This window comes from Bombina bombina, chromosome 1 (assembly GCF_027579735.1).
Source record: "Bombina bombina isolate aBomBom1 chromosome 1, aBomBom1.pri, whole genome shotgun sequence".
Classification (NCBI taxonomy): Eukaryota; Metazoa; Chordata; class Amphibia; order Anura; family Bombinatoridae; genus Bombina; species Bombina bombina.
The window spans coordinates 1,509,231,078-1,509,247,494 of NC_069499.1; the positions used below are offsets into that span (position 1 = coordinate 1,509,231,078).

General features: G+C 40.0%; 1 protein-coding gene across 1 annotated transcript in view; it reads left to right on the top strand.

Moving 5' to 3' along the window:
- Positions 1 to 15,979, top strand: part of POLG2 (DNA polymerase gamma 2, accessory subunit) — a 79,376-nt gene extending 63,397 nt beyond the window's left edge. Inside the window, 1 exon segment of the mRNA XM_053708004.1 lies at positions 14,399 to 15,979. Coding sequence (XP_053563979.1) covers positions 14,399 to 14,564 — 166 coding nt within the window. The 3' untranslated portion in view covers positions 14,565 to 15,979.
- Positions 15,980 to 16,417: the final 438 nt, after the last annotated feature.

The window sequence follows — 16,417 nt, forward strand, 5'->3', positions numbered from 1 at the left end:
CCTGTTTTTAAATCTATTTCTCCTCCTTGGAGTCTCAATTAAGAGTCTATGTATTTTCTGGACATTAAATTACTTTCTTGGAAAGTGTTTTTTCTTTTGGCTATCTCTTCTGCTTGAAGAGTTTCTGTATTGTCTGCTCTCTTTTGTGAGTCTCTTTATCTGGTTTCTTTCATGTAATTGGCAAGAGTCCATGAGCTAGTGACGTATGGGATATACAATCCTACCAGGAGGGACAAAGTTTCCCAAACCTCAAAATGCCTATAAATACATCCCTCACCACACTCACAATTCAGTTTTAGAAACTTTGCCTCCTATGGAGGTGGTGAAGTAAGTTTGTGCTTAGATTCTACGTTGATATGCGCTTCTCAGCATTTTGAAGCCCGATTCCTCTCAGAGTACAGCGAATGTCAGAGGGTTGTGAAGGGAGAATCACCTATTGAATGCAATGGTTTTCCTCACGGGAGGTCTATTTCATAGGTTCTGTTATCGGTTGTAGAGATTCATCTCCTGCCTCCTTTATTCAGATCGACTATATACTCTCATATTCCATTACCTCTACTGATAAATGTTTCAGTACTGGTTTGGCTATCTGCTATATGTGCATGGGTGTTTTTTAGTAAGTATGTTTCTATTACTTAAGACACTCTCAGCTATGGTTTGGCACTTTATGTATTAATATAAAGTTCTAAATATATGTATTGTACTTATATTTGCCATAAGTCAGGTTTATGTGTATTTTCTTTTGCAGACTGTCAGTTTCATATTTGGGAAAAGCATATTTAGGAAAATTATTTTTTCTTACCTGGGGTATAGTCTTTTTTTTTTTTTCTATAGACGTTTTTTTTCATTAAATTTCGCGGGCAAAATTAGGCTTGCGAGGGTGCAAAATGCCGAAGTTTATTGCGTCATTCTTGACGCAAGAAATTTTTTTGGCACAAAGTTACGTCCGATGACGCAAATTCGTAATTTCCTGCGTCTTAGTTGATGCCGAGTTCCTTGCACAAGGTTGTGTCTTCAATGACGCAAGTATGTAATTTCCGGATGTTGTTAGCGCCAAAAAATTCTGTTACGTAGTGCGTCATACTTGCCACAAAAAATAATTTCTTTATTTAAAACCCCATTCATATGTGCCTCTTGCCTTATTTCTATGTTAGAGGGCTATGCTGTTTGCATTTTTTTCCAATTCCTGAAACTGCCATATAAGGAAATTGATAATTTTGCTTTATATGTTGTTTTTTCTCTTACATTTGCAAGATGTCTCAATCTGATCCTGTCTCAGAAACCACTGTTGGAACCCTGCTGCCTGATAACAGTTCTACAAAAGCTAAGTGCATTTGTTGTAAATTTGTGGAGATTATATCTCCAGCTGTGGTATGTAATAGTTGTCATGATAAGCTTTTACATGCAGAGAATGTGTCCATCAGTAATAGTACTATGCCTGTTATTCCTTCAACATCTAATGTACAAGATATACCTGTGAATTTAAAAGATTTTATTGCTGATGCGATTCAGAAGGCTTTGTCTGCCATCCCGCCTTCTAATAAACTTTTAAAACTTCTCATAGTTGATGAGTTAACTGAATTATCCTCTTCTGACGAGGATCTATATGATTTAGAAGATCCTTCTTCAGATATTGACACTAAAAAAATCTACTTATTTAAAATGGAGTATATATTTGTTTCTTGTTAAAAGAAGTGTTGATTACATTGGATATTAAGGAAACTAGTCCTCTAGATATTAAAACTAGTAAACGTTTAAATTCTGTTTATAAACCTCCTGTGGTTACTCCAGAGGTTTTTCCAGTTCCTGATGCTATTTCTGATATGATTTCTAAGGAATGGAATAGGCCTGGTACTCCTTTTATTCCTTCTTCAAGGTTTAAAAAAAATGTATCCTTTGCCAGCAGTTAGATTGGAGTTTTGGGAAATGATCTCCAAAGTTGATGGGGCTATTTCTACTCTTGCTAAACGTACTACTATTCCTATGGAAGATAATACTACTTTTAAAGACCCTTTAGATAGGAAACTTGAATCTTATCTAAGGAAAGCTTATTTATATTCTGGTCATCTCCTCAGGCCTGTCATCTCTATGGCTGATGTTGCAGCTGCATCAACTTTTTGGTTGGAAAGTTTAGCGCAACAGGAAACGGATTCTGATTTGTCTAGCATTGTCCGCTTGCTTCAACATGCTAATCATTTTATTTGTGATGCCATTTTTGATATCATCAAAATTGATGTTAAATCTATGTATTTAGCTATTTTAGCTAGAAGAGCTTTGTGGCTTAAATATTGGAATGCTGACATGGTATCTAAGTCTAGATTACTATCTCTTTCTATCCAAGGTAATAAGTTATTTGGTTCTCAGTTGGATTCGATTATTTCAACTGTCACTTCTAACCGCTTTTGTTCCTTTCGACAAAATAAGGAACAGAAACCTAATCCTTCCCCCAAAGAATCTAGTTCCAATTGGAAACCTTCTTCAAGTTGGAGTAAATCCAAACCGTTTAAGAAACCAAAAGCTAGCCCCCAAGTCTGCATGAAGGTGCGGCCTTCATTCCAGCTCAGCTGGTAGGGGGCAGATTAAGATTCTTCCAAAGCATTTGGGCAGATTCTGTCCAAAATCATTGGATTCAGAGTATTGTCTCTCAAGGGTACCGAATAGGATTCAGAGTAAGACCTCCTGTGAAAAGGTTTTTTCTCTCACGCATTCCAGTAAATCCAGTAAAGGCTCAAGCTTTTCTGAAGTGTTTCAGACCTGGAGCTTTCAGGGGTAATCATACCAGTTCCGTTTCAGGAACATGGTCTAGGGTTTTATTCAAATCTATTCATTGTCCTGAAGAAAGAAAATTCTTTCAGGACAGTTCTGGATCTGAAAATTTTGAATCGTTATGTAAGAGTGCCAATTTTCAAAATGGTGACTATAAGGACCATTCTGTCTTTTATTCAGCAAGGGCTTTATATGTCCACAATAGACTTACAGGATTCATATCTTCATATTCAGATTCATCCAGACCATTATCCGTTTCTGAGATTCTCTTTTCTAGACAAGCATTACAAATTTGTCGCCCTTCCGTTTGGCCTAGCGACAGCTCCAAGAATCTTTTCGAAGGTTCTCGGTGCCCTGCTCTCTGCTATCAGAGAACGGGGTATTGCGGTATTTACTTATTTGGACGATATCTTGGTACTAGCTCAGTCTTTACATTCTGCAGAATCTCACATGAATTAACTAGTGTTGTTTCTTCAAAGACATGGTTGGAGGATCAATTTACCAAAAAGTTATTTGATCCCTCAGCCAAGGGTTACCGTTTTAGGTTTCCAGATAGATTCAGTGTCCATGACTCTGTCTCTAACAGACAAGAGACGATGAAAATTGGTTTCAGCTTGTCGGAACCTTCAGTCTCAGTCAATCCCTTCAGTGGCTATGTGCATGGAAGTTTTAGGTCTCATGACTGCCGCATTGAACGCGATCCCCTTTGCTCGTTTTCATATGAGACCTCTCCAGCTTTGTGTGCTGAACCAATGGTGCAGGGATTATACAAAGATATCACAATTAATATCCTTAAATCCCAATGTTCGGCTCTCTCTGACTTAGTGGTTAGATCACCATCGTATAGTTCAAGGGGTCTCTTTTGTTCGTCCAACCTGGACTGTAATCACAACAGATGCAAGTCTTTCAGGTTGGGGAGCTGTCTGGGGATCTCTGATAGCACAAGGGGTTTGGAAATCTCAAGAGACGAGGTTACCAATCAATATTTTAGAACTCCGTGCTATCTTCAGGGCTCTTCAGGTGTGGCCTCTGTTGAAGAGAGAACCGTTCATTTGATTTCAGACAGACAATATCACAACTGTGGCATATGTCAATCATCAGGGTGGGACTCACAGTCCCCAAGCCATGAAAGAAGTATCCCGGATACTTGCTTGGGCGAAATCCAGCTCCTGTCTAATTTCTGTGGTTCATATCCCAGGTATAGACAATTGGGAAGCGTATTATCTCAGCCGTCAGACTTTACATCCGGGGGAGTGGTCGCTCCATCCAGATGTGTTTTCTCAGATTGTTCAGATGTGGGGTCTTTCAGAAATAGATCTGATGGCTTCCCATCTAAACAAGAAACTTCCCAGGTACCTGTCCAGGGATCCTCAGGCGGAAGCAGTGGATGCGTTAGCAGTTCCTTGGTGTTACCAATCTGCTTAGTCATAGAGGTTTCTCTGACTCTGTGATTCATAATATGTTATGGGCTTGTAAATCTGTTTCTAGGAAAATTTATTATCGAGTTTGGAAGACTTTTATATTTCATGGTGTTCTTCTCATAAATTCTCCTGGCATTCTTTTAGAATTCCTAGAATTTTACAGTTTCTTCAGGATGGTTTGGATAAAGGTTTGTCTGCAAGTTCCTTAAAGGGACAAATCTCTGCTCTTTCTGTTTTATTTCACAGAAAGATTGCTAAGCGTCCTGATATTCACTGTTTTGTTCAGGCTTTGGTCCATATCATGCCTGTCATTAAATCAATCTCTCCTCCTTGGAGTCTTAATTTGGTTTTGAAGGCCTTACAGGCTCCTCCTTTTGAGCCTATGCATTCTTTAGACATTAAACTACTTTCTTGGAAAGTGATGTTCCTTTTGGCCATCTCTTCTGCTAGAAGAGTTTCTGAATTATCTGCTCTTTCTTGTGAGTCTCCTTTTCTGATTTTCCATCAGGATAAGGCAGTTTTGCGGACTTCATTTAAATTCTTACCTAAGGTTGTGAATTCGAACAACATTAATAGAGAAATTGTTGTCCCTTCTTTGTGTCCTAATCCTAAGAATTCTTTGGAGAGATCCTTACATTCTTTGGATGTGGTTAGAGCTTTGAAATATTATGTTGAAGCTACTAAAGATTTCAGGAAGACTTCTAGTCTATTTGTTATCTTTTCTGGTTCTAGCAAAGGTCAGAAGGCTTCTGCCATTTCCTTGGCATCTTGGTTAAAGCTTTTGATTCATCAGGCTTATTTGGAGTCGGGTCAGGCCCCGCCTCAGATTATTACAGCTCATTCTACTAGATCAGTCTCCACTTCGTGAGCTTTTAAGAATAAAACTTCAGTTGATCAGATTTGCAAAGCAGCAACTTGTTCTTCTTTGCATACATTTACTAAATTCTACCGTTTTGATGTATTTGCTTCTTCGGAAGCAGTTTTTGGTAGAAAAGTTTTTCAGGCAGCTGTTTCAGTTTGATTCCTCTGCTTATGTTTTAAGTTTTTTTCTTTCTTTTATGAGAAAAACTTATTTATCTTGTTAAGTGTAGTCAGTCCACGGGTCATCCATTACTTATGGGATTATATCTCTCCCCAACAGGAAGTTGCAAGAGGATCACCCAAGCAGAGCTGCTATATAGCTCCTCCCCTCACATGTCATATCCAGTCATTCTCTTGCAAGTCTCAACAAAGGAGGTTGTGAGAGGAGACAAGAGTTTTTTACTTAATTCTTCAATCAAAAGTTTGTTATTTTAAAATGGCACCGGAGTGTGCTGTTTTTTCTCTCAGGCAGTATTTAGAAGAAGAAGATCTGCCTGCGTTTTCTATGATCTTAGCAGACGTAACTAAGATCCACTGGCTGTTCTCGCGCATTCTGAGGGGTAACTTCAGAAAGGGGAATAGCATGCGGGGTCCTCCGCAAATGAGGTATGTGCAGTATAATATTTTCTAGGAATGGAATTGACTAAGAAAACACTGCCGTTACCCATATGATGTAAGTACAGCCTTTAATGCAGTAGTAGCGACTGGTATCAGGCTGTTAAATGTATGCGCAGTTGAGTTATTTTCTAGGGACTAGAATTTGACTGAGAAAATACTGTTAATACTGAAATAAATGTATAAGCCTTAACTGCAGTAGAAGCGACTGGTAGCAGGCTTAGTGATAACTTTACATAACACTGGAAAAGTTGTTTTTAAAACATTTACTGGCATGTTATTCGTTTTGTGAGGTACTTTGGTGATAAATATTTTTGGGCATGATTTTTTTCCACATGGCTAACGTTTATTTCTGCATAGAAACCGTTGTAACAGGTCTCCCACTGTTGTAATATGAGTGGGAGGGGCCTTTTTTTAGCGCCTTGTTGCGCAGATAAAATTCTAGCACAGTCTTCCTGCCTTTTCCTCCTTGATCCGGGACGTCTCCAGAGAGCTCAGGGGTCTTCAAAATTCAATTTTGAGGGAGGTAATCAGTCACAGCAGACCTGTGACAGTGTGTTTGACTGTGAGAAAAACGTTAAATCTAAAATTAGTTATCCGGTTGTGGGTATTGAGGGGTTAATCATCCGTTTGCTAGTGGGTGCAATCCTCTGCTAAATTCATACATTTATTGTTAAAATTGTTGGCTATAACTGAATTAGTTCATTGTTATTTTAACTGAGACAGTTTTTTTGTGTTTTTAAATATTGCTTGTAAATTCACTGACCGTTTTTTTCCAAGCTTGCTAGCCTTCATTGCTAGTCTGTTAAACATGTCTGATGCAGATGAATCTACTTGTTCATTATGTTTAAAAGCCAATGTGGAGCCCAATAGAAATTTGTGTACCAATTGTATTGATGTTACTTTAAATAAAAGTCAGTCTTTACCGGTAAAGAAATTATCACCAGACATCGAGGGGGAAGTTATGCCGTCTAACTCTCCTCACGTGTCAGTACCTTCGCCTCCCGCTCAGGAGGTGCGTGAGATTGTGGCGCCAAGTACATCAAGGCCCTTACAAATCACTTTGCATGATATGGCTAATGTTATGAAAGAAGTATTATCTAATTTGCCTGAGTTAAGAGGCAAGCGCGATAGCTCTGGGTTTAGGACAGAGCGCGCCGATGACACGAGAGCCATGTCCGATACTGCGTCACAATTTGCAGAACATGAGGACGGAGAGCTTCATTCTGTGGGTGACGGATCTGATCCGGGGAGACCGGATTCAGAAATTTCAAATTTTAAATTTAAGCTTGAGAACCTCCGTGTATTGCTAGGGGAGGTGTTAGCGGCTCTGAATTATTGCGACACGGTGGCAATCCCAGAGAAATTATGTAGGCTGGATAAATACTATGCGGTACCGGTGTGTACTGACGTTTTTCCTATACCTAAAAGGCTTACAGAGATTATTAACAAGGAGTGGGATAGACCCGGTGTGCCTTTTTCCCCTCCTCCGATATTTAGAAAAATGTTCCCAATAGACGCCACCACACGAGACTTATGGCAGACGGTCCCTAAGGTGGAGGGAGCTGTTTCTACTTTAGCCAAGCGTATCACTATCCCGGTGGAGGATAGTTGTGCTTTCTCAGATCCAATGGATAAAAAATTAGAAGGTTACCTTAAGAAAATGTTTGTTCAACAAGGTTTTATATTACAGCCCCTTGCATGCATTGCGCCCGTCACTGCTGCGGCGGCATTCTGGTTTGAGTCTCTGGAAGAGGCTATTCGCACAGCTCCATTGGATGAGATTATGAACAAGCTTAAAGCCCTTAAGCTAGCTAATGCATTTGTTTCGGATGCCGTGGTGCATTTAACCAAACTAACGGCTAAGAACTCCGGATTCGCCATCCAGGCGCGCAGAGCGCTATGGCTTAAATCCTGGTCAGCAGATGTAACTTCTAAATCTAAATTGCTTAATATTCCTTTCAAAGGGCAAACCTTATTCGGGCCCGGCTTGAAAGAAATTATTGCTGACATTACTGGAGGTAAGGGTCACTCCCTTCCTCAGGACAGGGCCAAATCAAAGGCCAACCAGTCTAGTTTTCGTGCCTTTCGTAATTTCAAGGCAGGAGCAGCATCAACTTCCTCCGCCCCAAAACAGGAAGGGACTGCTACTCGTTACAGACAGGGTTGGAAAGGCAACCAGTCTTGGAACAAGGGCAAGCAGGCCAGAAAACCTGCTGCTGCCCCTAAGACAGCATGAAGTAAGGGCCCCCTGTCCGGAAACGGATCTAGTGGGGGGCAGACTTTCTCTCTTTGCCCAAGCTTGGGCAAGAGATGTCCAGGATCCCTGGGCGTTGGAGATCATATCTCAGGGATATCTTCTGGACTTCAAAGCTTCTCCTCCACAAGGGAGATTTCATCTTTCAAGGTTATCAGCAAACCAAATAAAGAAAGAGGCGTTTCTACGCTGTGTACAAGACCTCTTATTAATGGGGGTGATCCACCCAGTTCCGCGGTCGGAACAAGGGCAAGGATTTTATTCAAATCTGTTTGTGGTTCCCAAGAAAGAGGGAACCTTCAGACCAATCTTGGACTTAAAGATCCTAAACAAGTTCCTAAGAGTTCCATCATTCAAAATGGAAACTATTCGAACCATCCTACCCATGATCCAAGAGGGTCAGTACATGACCACAGTGGACTTAAAGGATGCCTACCTTCACATACCGATTCACAAGGATCATTATCGGTATCTAAGATTTGCCTTCCTAGACAGGCATTACCAGTTTGTAGCTCTTCTCTTCAGGTTAGCTACGGCCCCAAGAATCTTTACAAAGGTTCTGGGCTCACTTCTGGCGGTACTAAGACCGCGAGGCATAGCGGTGGCTCCGTACCTAGACGACATTCTGATACAAGCGTCAAGTTTTCAAACTGCCAAGTCTCATACAGAGATAGTTCTGGCATTTCTGAGGTCGCATGGGTGGAAGGTGAACGTGGAAAAGAGTTCTCTATTACCACTCACAAGGGTTCCCTTCTTCGGGACTCTTATAGATTCTGTAGAGATGAAAATTTACCTGACGGAGGCCAGGTTATCAAAACTTCTAAATGCTTGCCGTGCCCTTCATTCCATTCCACACCCGTCAGTAGCCCAGTGCATGGAAGTAATCGGCTTAATGGTAGCAGCAATGGACATAGTACCATTTGCGCGCCTGCATCTCAGACCGCTGCAATTATGCATGCTCAGTCAGTGGAATGGGGATTACTCAGATTTGTCCCCTCTAATAAATCTGGATCAAGAGACCAGGGATTCTCTTCTCTGGTGGCTTTCTCGACTCCATCTGTCCAAAGGGATGACCTTTCGCAGGCCAGATTGGACGATTGTAACAACAGATGCCAGCCTTCTAGGTTGGGGCGCAGTCTGGAACTCCCTGAAGGCTCAGGGATCGTGGACTCAGGAGGAGAAACTCCTCCCAATAAATATTCTGGAATTAAGAGCGATATTCAATGCTCTTCTAGCTTGGCCTCAGGTGGCAACACTGAGGTTCATCAGATTTCGGTCGGACAATATCACGACTGTGGCTTACATCAACCATCAAGGGGGAACCAGGAGTTCCCTAGCGATGTTGGAAGTATCAAAGATAATTCGCTGGGCAGAGTCCAACTCTTGCCACCTGTCGGCGATCTATATCCCAGGCGTGGAGAACTGGGAGGCGGACTTCCTAAGTCGTCAGACTTTTCATCCGTGGGAGTGGGAACTTCATCCGGAGGTCTTTGCTCAACTAATTCATCGTTGGGGCAAACCGGAACTGGATCTCATGGCTTCTCGACAGAATGCCAAACTTCCTTGCTACGGATCCAGGTCCAGGGACCCGGGAGCGGCGCTGATAGATGCTCTAGCAGCCCCTTGGGGTTTCAACATGGCTTATGTGTTTCCACCATTTCCGCTGCTTCCTCGGCTGATTGCCAAGATCAAACAGGAGAGAGCATCGGTGATTCTGATAGCACCTGCGTGGCCACGCAGGACCTGGTATGCAGATCTAGTGGGCATGTCGTCCTGTCCACCATGGTCTCTACCTCTGAGACAGGACCTTCTAATTCAGGGTCCTTTCAACCATCCAGATCTAATTTCTCTGAGGCTGACTGCATGGAGATTGAACGCTTGATTCTATCAAAGCGTGGCTTCTCGGAGTCAGTTATTGATACCTTAATACAGGCTCGGAAACCTGTTACCAGAAAAATTTACCATAAAATATGGCGTAAATACTTATATTGGTGTGAATCCAAGAGTTACTCATGGAGTAAAGTTAGGATTCCTAGGATTTTGTCCTTTCTACAAGAGGGTTTAGAAAAGGGTTTATCTGCTAGTTCATTAAAGGGACAGATTTCTGCTCTGTCTATTCTGTTACACAAACGTCTGGCAGATGTTCCAGACGTTCAGGCTTTTTGTCAGGCTTTGGCTAGGATTAAGCCTGTGTTTAAGACTGTTGCTCCGCCGTGGAGCTTAAACTTAGTTCTTCAAGGTGTTCCGTTTGAACCCCTCCATTCCATTGATATTAAGCTGTTATCTTGGAAAGTTCTGTTTTTGATGGCTATTTCCTCGTCTCGAAGAGTCTCTGAGTTATCTGCCCTACACTGTGATTCTCCTTATCTGATTTTCCATTCAGACAAGGTAGTTCTGCGTACTAAACCTGGGTTTTTACCTAAGGTGGTTTCTAACAGGAATATCAATCAAGAGATTGTTGTTCCATCATTATGTCCTAACCCTTCTTCAAAGAAGGAACGACTCTTGCATAATCTGGACGTAGTCCGTGCCCTGAAGTTCTATTTACAGGCAACTAAAGATTTTCGTCAAACTTCTTCCCTGTTTGTCGTTTACTCGGGACAGAGGAGAGGTCAAAAGGCTTCGGCTACCTCTCTCTCCTTTTGGCTTCGTAGCATAATACGTTTAGCCTATGAGACTGCTGGACAGCAGCCTCCTGAAAGAATTACAGCTCATTCCACTAGAGCTGTGGCTTCCACCTGGGCCTTTAAGAATGAGGCCTCTGTTGAACAGATTTGCAAGGCTGCAACTTGGTCTTCACTTCACACTTTTTCAAAATTTTCAAAATTTGACACTTTTGCTTCTTCTGAGGCTATTTTTGGGAGAAAGGTGCTTCAGGCAGTGGTTCCTTCCGTTTAAAGTTCCTGCCTTGTCCCTCCCATCATCCGTGTACTTTAGCTTTGGTATTGGTATCCCATAAGTAATGGATGACCCGTGGACTGACTACACTTAACAAGAGAAAACATAATTTATGCTTACCTGATAAATTTATTTCTCTTGTAGTGTAGTCAGTCCACGGCCCGCCCTGTCTTTTAAGGCAGACCTAAATTTTAATTAAACTCCAGTCACCACTGCACCCTATGGTTTCTCCTTTCTCGTCTTGTTTCGGTCGAATGACTGGATATGACATGTGAGGGGAGGAGCTATATAGCAGCTCTGCTTGGGTGATCCTGTTGGGGAGAGATATAATCCCATAAGTAATGGATGACCCGTGGACTGACTACACTACAAGAGAAATACATTTATCAGGTAAGCATAAATTATGTTTTTTTTGGTTGTGGATTTAATTTTCTCAGCGGAAAATGGCTGTTATTATTTTATCCCTCCCTCTCTAGTGACTCTTGTGTGGAGTTCCACATCTTGGATATTTCTATCCCATACGTCACTAGCTCATGGACTCATGCCAATTACATGAAAGAAAACATAATTTATGGAAGAACTTACCTGATAAATTAATTTCTTTCATATTGGCAAGAGTCAATGAGACCCACCCTTTTTATGGTGGTTATGATTTTTTTTTTGTATAAAGCACAATTATTTCCAAATTCCTTTGTTGATGCTTTTTACTCCTTTATTTTTCACCCCACTACTTGGCTATTTGTTAAACTGAATTGTGGGTGTGGTGAAGGGTGTATTTATAGGCATTTTGAGGTTTGTGAAACTTTTCCCCTCCTGGTAGGATTGTATATCCCATACATCACTAGCTCATGGACTCTTGCCAGTATGAAAGAAATGAATTTATCAGGTAAGTTCTTACATAAATGTTTTTCCATCAAGATAAAGCTGTTTTGCGGACTTCATTCAAATTTTTACCTAAAGTTGTGAATTCTAACAACATCAATAAGGAAATTGTTGTTCCTTCTTTGTGTCCTAATTTTAAGAATACTCTTGTAGGATCTTTACATTTTTTTGGATGTGGTAAGAGCTTTGAAATATTATGTTACTAAGATTTCAGAAAGACTTCTAGTCTTTTTGTTATTTTTTCTGTCTCCAGGAAAGGTCAGAAAGTCTCTATTATTTCTCTGTTTTTTTTGGTTCAGAATTTTGATTCACAGAGCTTAGAGATTTACAGCTCATTCTACTAGATCAGTTGCCACTTCTTGGGCTCTCCAGAATGAAGCTTCAGTTGATCAATTTGCAAAGCAGCAACTTGGTCTACTTTGCATACTTTTTCTAATTTTACCTTTTTTATGTGTTTGCTTCTTCGGAAGCAGCCTTTGGTAGGAAGGTTTTTTCAGGCAGTTGTCTTAGCTTGATTCTAATGCCTTTGTTTTTAGTTTTTTTGAAATATTTAAGAAAACTTAATTATTGTTTGGGATTTAATTTCTCAGCGGAAAAAGCTGTTTTTATTTTTATCCCTCCTTTAGTGACTCGTGGACTTCCACATCTTGGGTATTATATCCCATACATCACTAGCTCATGGACTCTTGCCACTTACATGAAAGAAAACATAATTTATGTAAGAACTTACCTGATAAATTCATGAGACCCACCCTATTTTTTGTGGTTATGATTTGTTTTGCATAAAGCACATTATTTTTTCCAGTTCCTCTTTTTTTATGCTTTTTATTCCTTTTTTACACCTCATTTCTTGGCTATACGTTAAACTGAAGTATGAGTGAGGTGGGAGGTGTATTTATAGGTATTTTGAGGTTTGGGAAACGTTGACCCCTCCAGGTAGGAATGTATATCCCATACGTCACTAGCTCATGATTCTTGCCACTATGAAAGAAATTAAAATATATCAGGTAAGTTCTTACATAAATTATGTTTTTTTGCAATATATTTCCATTAGCAAAACTGCTTCTAATAAAAGTTCTTAGTGTTTTTCTGCGGCATACGCACATATTCTGTGAGAGCCGGTTCATCAGTATTTAAGCACTACACCTCAGAGGGTCAGCAGTAGCTTGTATGACACAAATTACATCTGCAGAAGCAATACACAGCACAGCCACCTCTCTGGGCATGCATAGTGTTCGGATACTGGTGCAGGCCTTCACAGCATATGTGCGTATGCCAAGGAAAAACAGTAATAACTTTTATAAGAAGCATTTTTATTTTAAACCATAACAAATCCGGTTCATGTAGGTCACAAACAAGCCAGAATTTCAGAATCTCTTTCTCTTAACCCAGGGAATTAAATCGGTTCAGTTACTTTGAATTTAGCTGGAAAATTAGACATAAAGAAATTCTGGACTCTGCAGCTTTCAGGTTCCAAATTCTGGCACTGCTGATATAGATTCAAATGGATTTCAATGAATGCAATGTTAACTGCAGAGAATCTCCCGACATATAAGCAAACCTTAAAGGGACAGTAAAGTCAAAGTTAAACTTTCATTATTCAGACAGAGCATGCAATTTTAAACACGTTTCAAATTTACTTCTGTTAGCAAATTTGCTTTGTCCTCTTGGTATCTTTTAATGAAAAGTAAAACTAGGTAGCCTCATAAGAGCTCAGGAGTGTGCACGTGTCTAGTACTCTATGAAAACAGTGTTTTGCAACATTATTTGTAGCTTTTTTTATACAATGTTGCAAAACACTGCTGCCATAGAGTACTTAAAGTGTCAGTAAACTTTAAAAATATTTTAATTTTGACTTGATTGTCCCTTTAAGATCCTCACAAAACATTTATTAAAACATAATTTCCCCCTATTCATTTTTTAAAAAAAGCGCTGTTTCACAGACCCGCTGTCACAGGAGCGAGCTGCACTTAGTCTTATGGCGCAGTCGGGCCGGGCTGTGACTATACAGCTGGCCTGATGCGCTGAGTAAATATAACAGACCTGCTCAGCAGAGAGCAGAGAGCGGGTCTGTGAAACAGCGCTTTTTTTAAAAAATGAATAGGGGAAATTATGTTTTAATAATGTTTGGCTAATATAATGTTATATAATTCTGCACTATGTGCAGAATTATATAACATTATTTTTAAGGTTTACTGTCCCTTTAAGACACGTGCACACTCCTGAGCTCTTATGAGCCTACCTAGTTTTACTTTTTCAATAAAAGATACCAAGACAACAAAACAAATTTGATAACAGAAGTAAATTGGAAAGTTGTTTAGAAATGCATGCTCTATCTGAATCCTGAAAGTTTAATTTTGACTTGATTGTCCCTTTAAGCTCCTCACCATTCATTTTGCTCCAGCTTTTGAATAATCTATTCTTATGGTTACAATAATTTTTTTGTCTCACCTTGATAAAGGATATTTCAGGCTGTGCAAGTTATTCATTTTGACCAGATTTATTTTTGTATTTGTTTTTTAAATCCAGTTTGTCTGGGCTATGGTGTTATCCAGAATACAAGGATGTCTGATTGAGTGTGTGTAACATTATCTGTTTTCAGGCAATTCTGAAATGTTCACAGTTCTAGAGACCCATGGAAATTCTGTGTTTATTTAATTGCCCAGTTTAGACTCCAGCTGCCTTTTGTTCTTTGCAGATATGATGAGATGGGAATCCTTTTCACAGTCCTTGTGAGTGACAGCACATTGGAAAATGGTTTGCTACAGCTGCGGAGCAGAGACACCACCATAAAAGAGACTATGCACGTTTCAAAAGTGAAAGATTTCCTAGAAAAGTACATTGTAGCCTCACAAAAACTGTAGAAATTGCATTAAAGGGACAGTAAAGTCAAAATTAAACTTTTATAATTCAGGTAGATCATGCAATTTTAAATTTACTTTGTTATGAAATTTTCTTTGTTCTTTTGGTATGTTTTATTGAAGAGTAAAACTAGGTAGGCTCATAAGAGCTCAGGAGTGTGCACATTTCTTTAGTATGTAACAGAATAATCCACAGACAAGAGTCAGGACAGTAGGTTTGAGGGATCACCTTCAAAAATCCCCCTGAGATTAAGCCTATGTAACTCCATGAGGCAGTGCCTAATGCTGGGAATAATAATTGTATATAAATAGAGAAATTGAAAGAAACATTATATGGCACACTTGCACATAGTGTAGAAGGTGTTTACAACAAATATTAAAATGGAAGAGGGCGTGAGAAAACAAAATAAAACTTAACATTTATTAAGGTATATTAAAAATATAGGACTAAACTGTCCCATAATAAAAGGTTAAAACGTCAAATTAGCAACGCTGCCTCCCTGTATATCTGAGCAATCATACCCTTATTGTGAGAAAACCGCTATAAACAACTCTAATGAGAATCAGCACAAAATGAGTAATTATCCCCACAAGCCAGTGTACTATTAGTACAAAAGCTTAACTGATCTTTCACAGTACTCCTGGCTGGTTATTTAAAACCACTGGGTATTCCCGTGCTACATCCTCAAAAAATAGACACAATTAGAGCGGTTTATAATGTCATAAAAAACAGATTTACCATATATATTCACATGCAGGAAGGCAGTGCGAACGCCTGACGTGCGTTTCGCCACTGCTTTATCAAAAAAGACAGAGCAGAAGGAGAAATATAAGGCATGACCTATAAATCTAAAAGAAGATAAATGCCCTATCACCAGTTGTAGTAGCAGGAGGAGAGTGAGACATTAGCCAGGCACTGCACAGACAGGAACATGAGCTGCAACGGCCCAATGTAGGAATGGCAGGCTCCCCCCTCCCCTTCTGACCTACCAGGTAGCCTGCAGGACAAAAGAGCACACAAAATAATCAGCAGTAGTATTTTACTCTGCCCCACAATCCATATGAGTGAGATCCACAGAGTTCCATCAGCCACAGTAACCACTAATAGGCTGTGGAGGAGGCGGGTCCCTCTGCTGTCATCACAGTGTTTTGCAGAGAGCGCAGGGAAACAATTCAGTGTGATGCTTCCTGCAGCTCTGGCTGACTTGCGCTCTCTGCCTGTCAGATCACAGTAATTCAGAGCCTGTTGCCCACCTCAGAGTTAGCGATGTGAGCGCTAAACAGAATCCTGCCTTGCAGATGAGCTGTCATGTGCCAGCAATTTTTTTTTAAATAGTGCAGTGCTGCTTGGAGAAAGATATGCACGCGACCCGTGGTTTGATGAACCCTGAAGTACTAAAGACATGTGCACACTCTAGAGCTCTTATGAGCCTACCTAGTTTTACTCGTCAATAAAACATACCAAAAGAGCGAAGCAAATTTGATAACAGAAGTAAATTGGGAAGTTGTTTACAATTGCATTCTCTATCCGAATCGTGAAAATGTAATTTTGACATTACTGCCCCATCAAAGTTTTTTTATTTTTTTATTTGTGACTTACTTTGTTATATCTGTACACATACAGCATCTCTTTTGTGTTCCTGATTTTATATAAAATAAAAATTGACTCTGAAGTAGTTTCCAAATCATCAACTGATGTAAGCACCAACAGGCATTTGGTGTTAAATTGATATTGAAGTCATTATATATGAATGAATTAGGATTGCTTCACACCATTGCAAAAGATCTGCATGCAAAAGGAATGTTTTAATAGTATTTTAAACTGTAATTTTATTAGTGAAATATGCATTATTTTC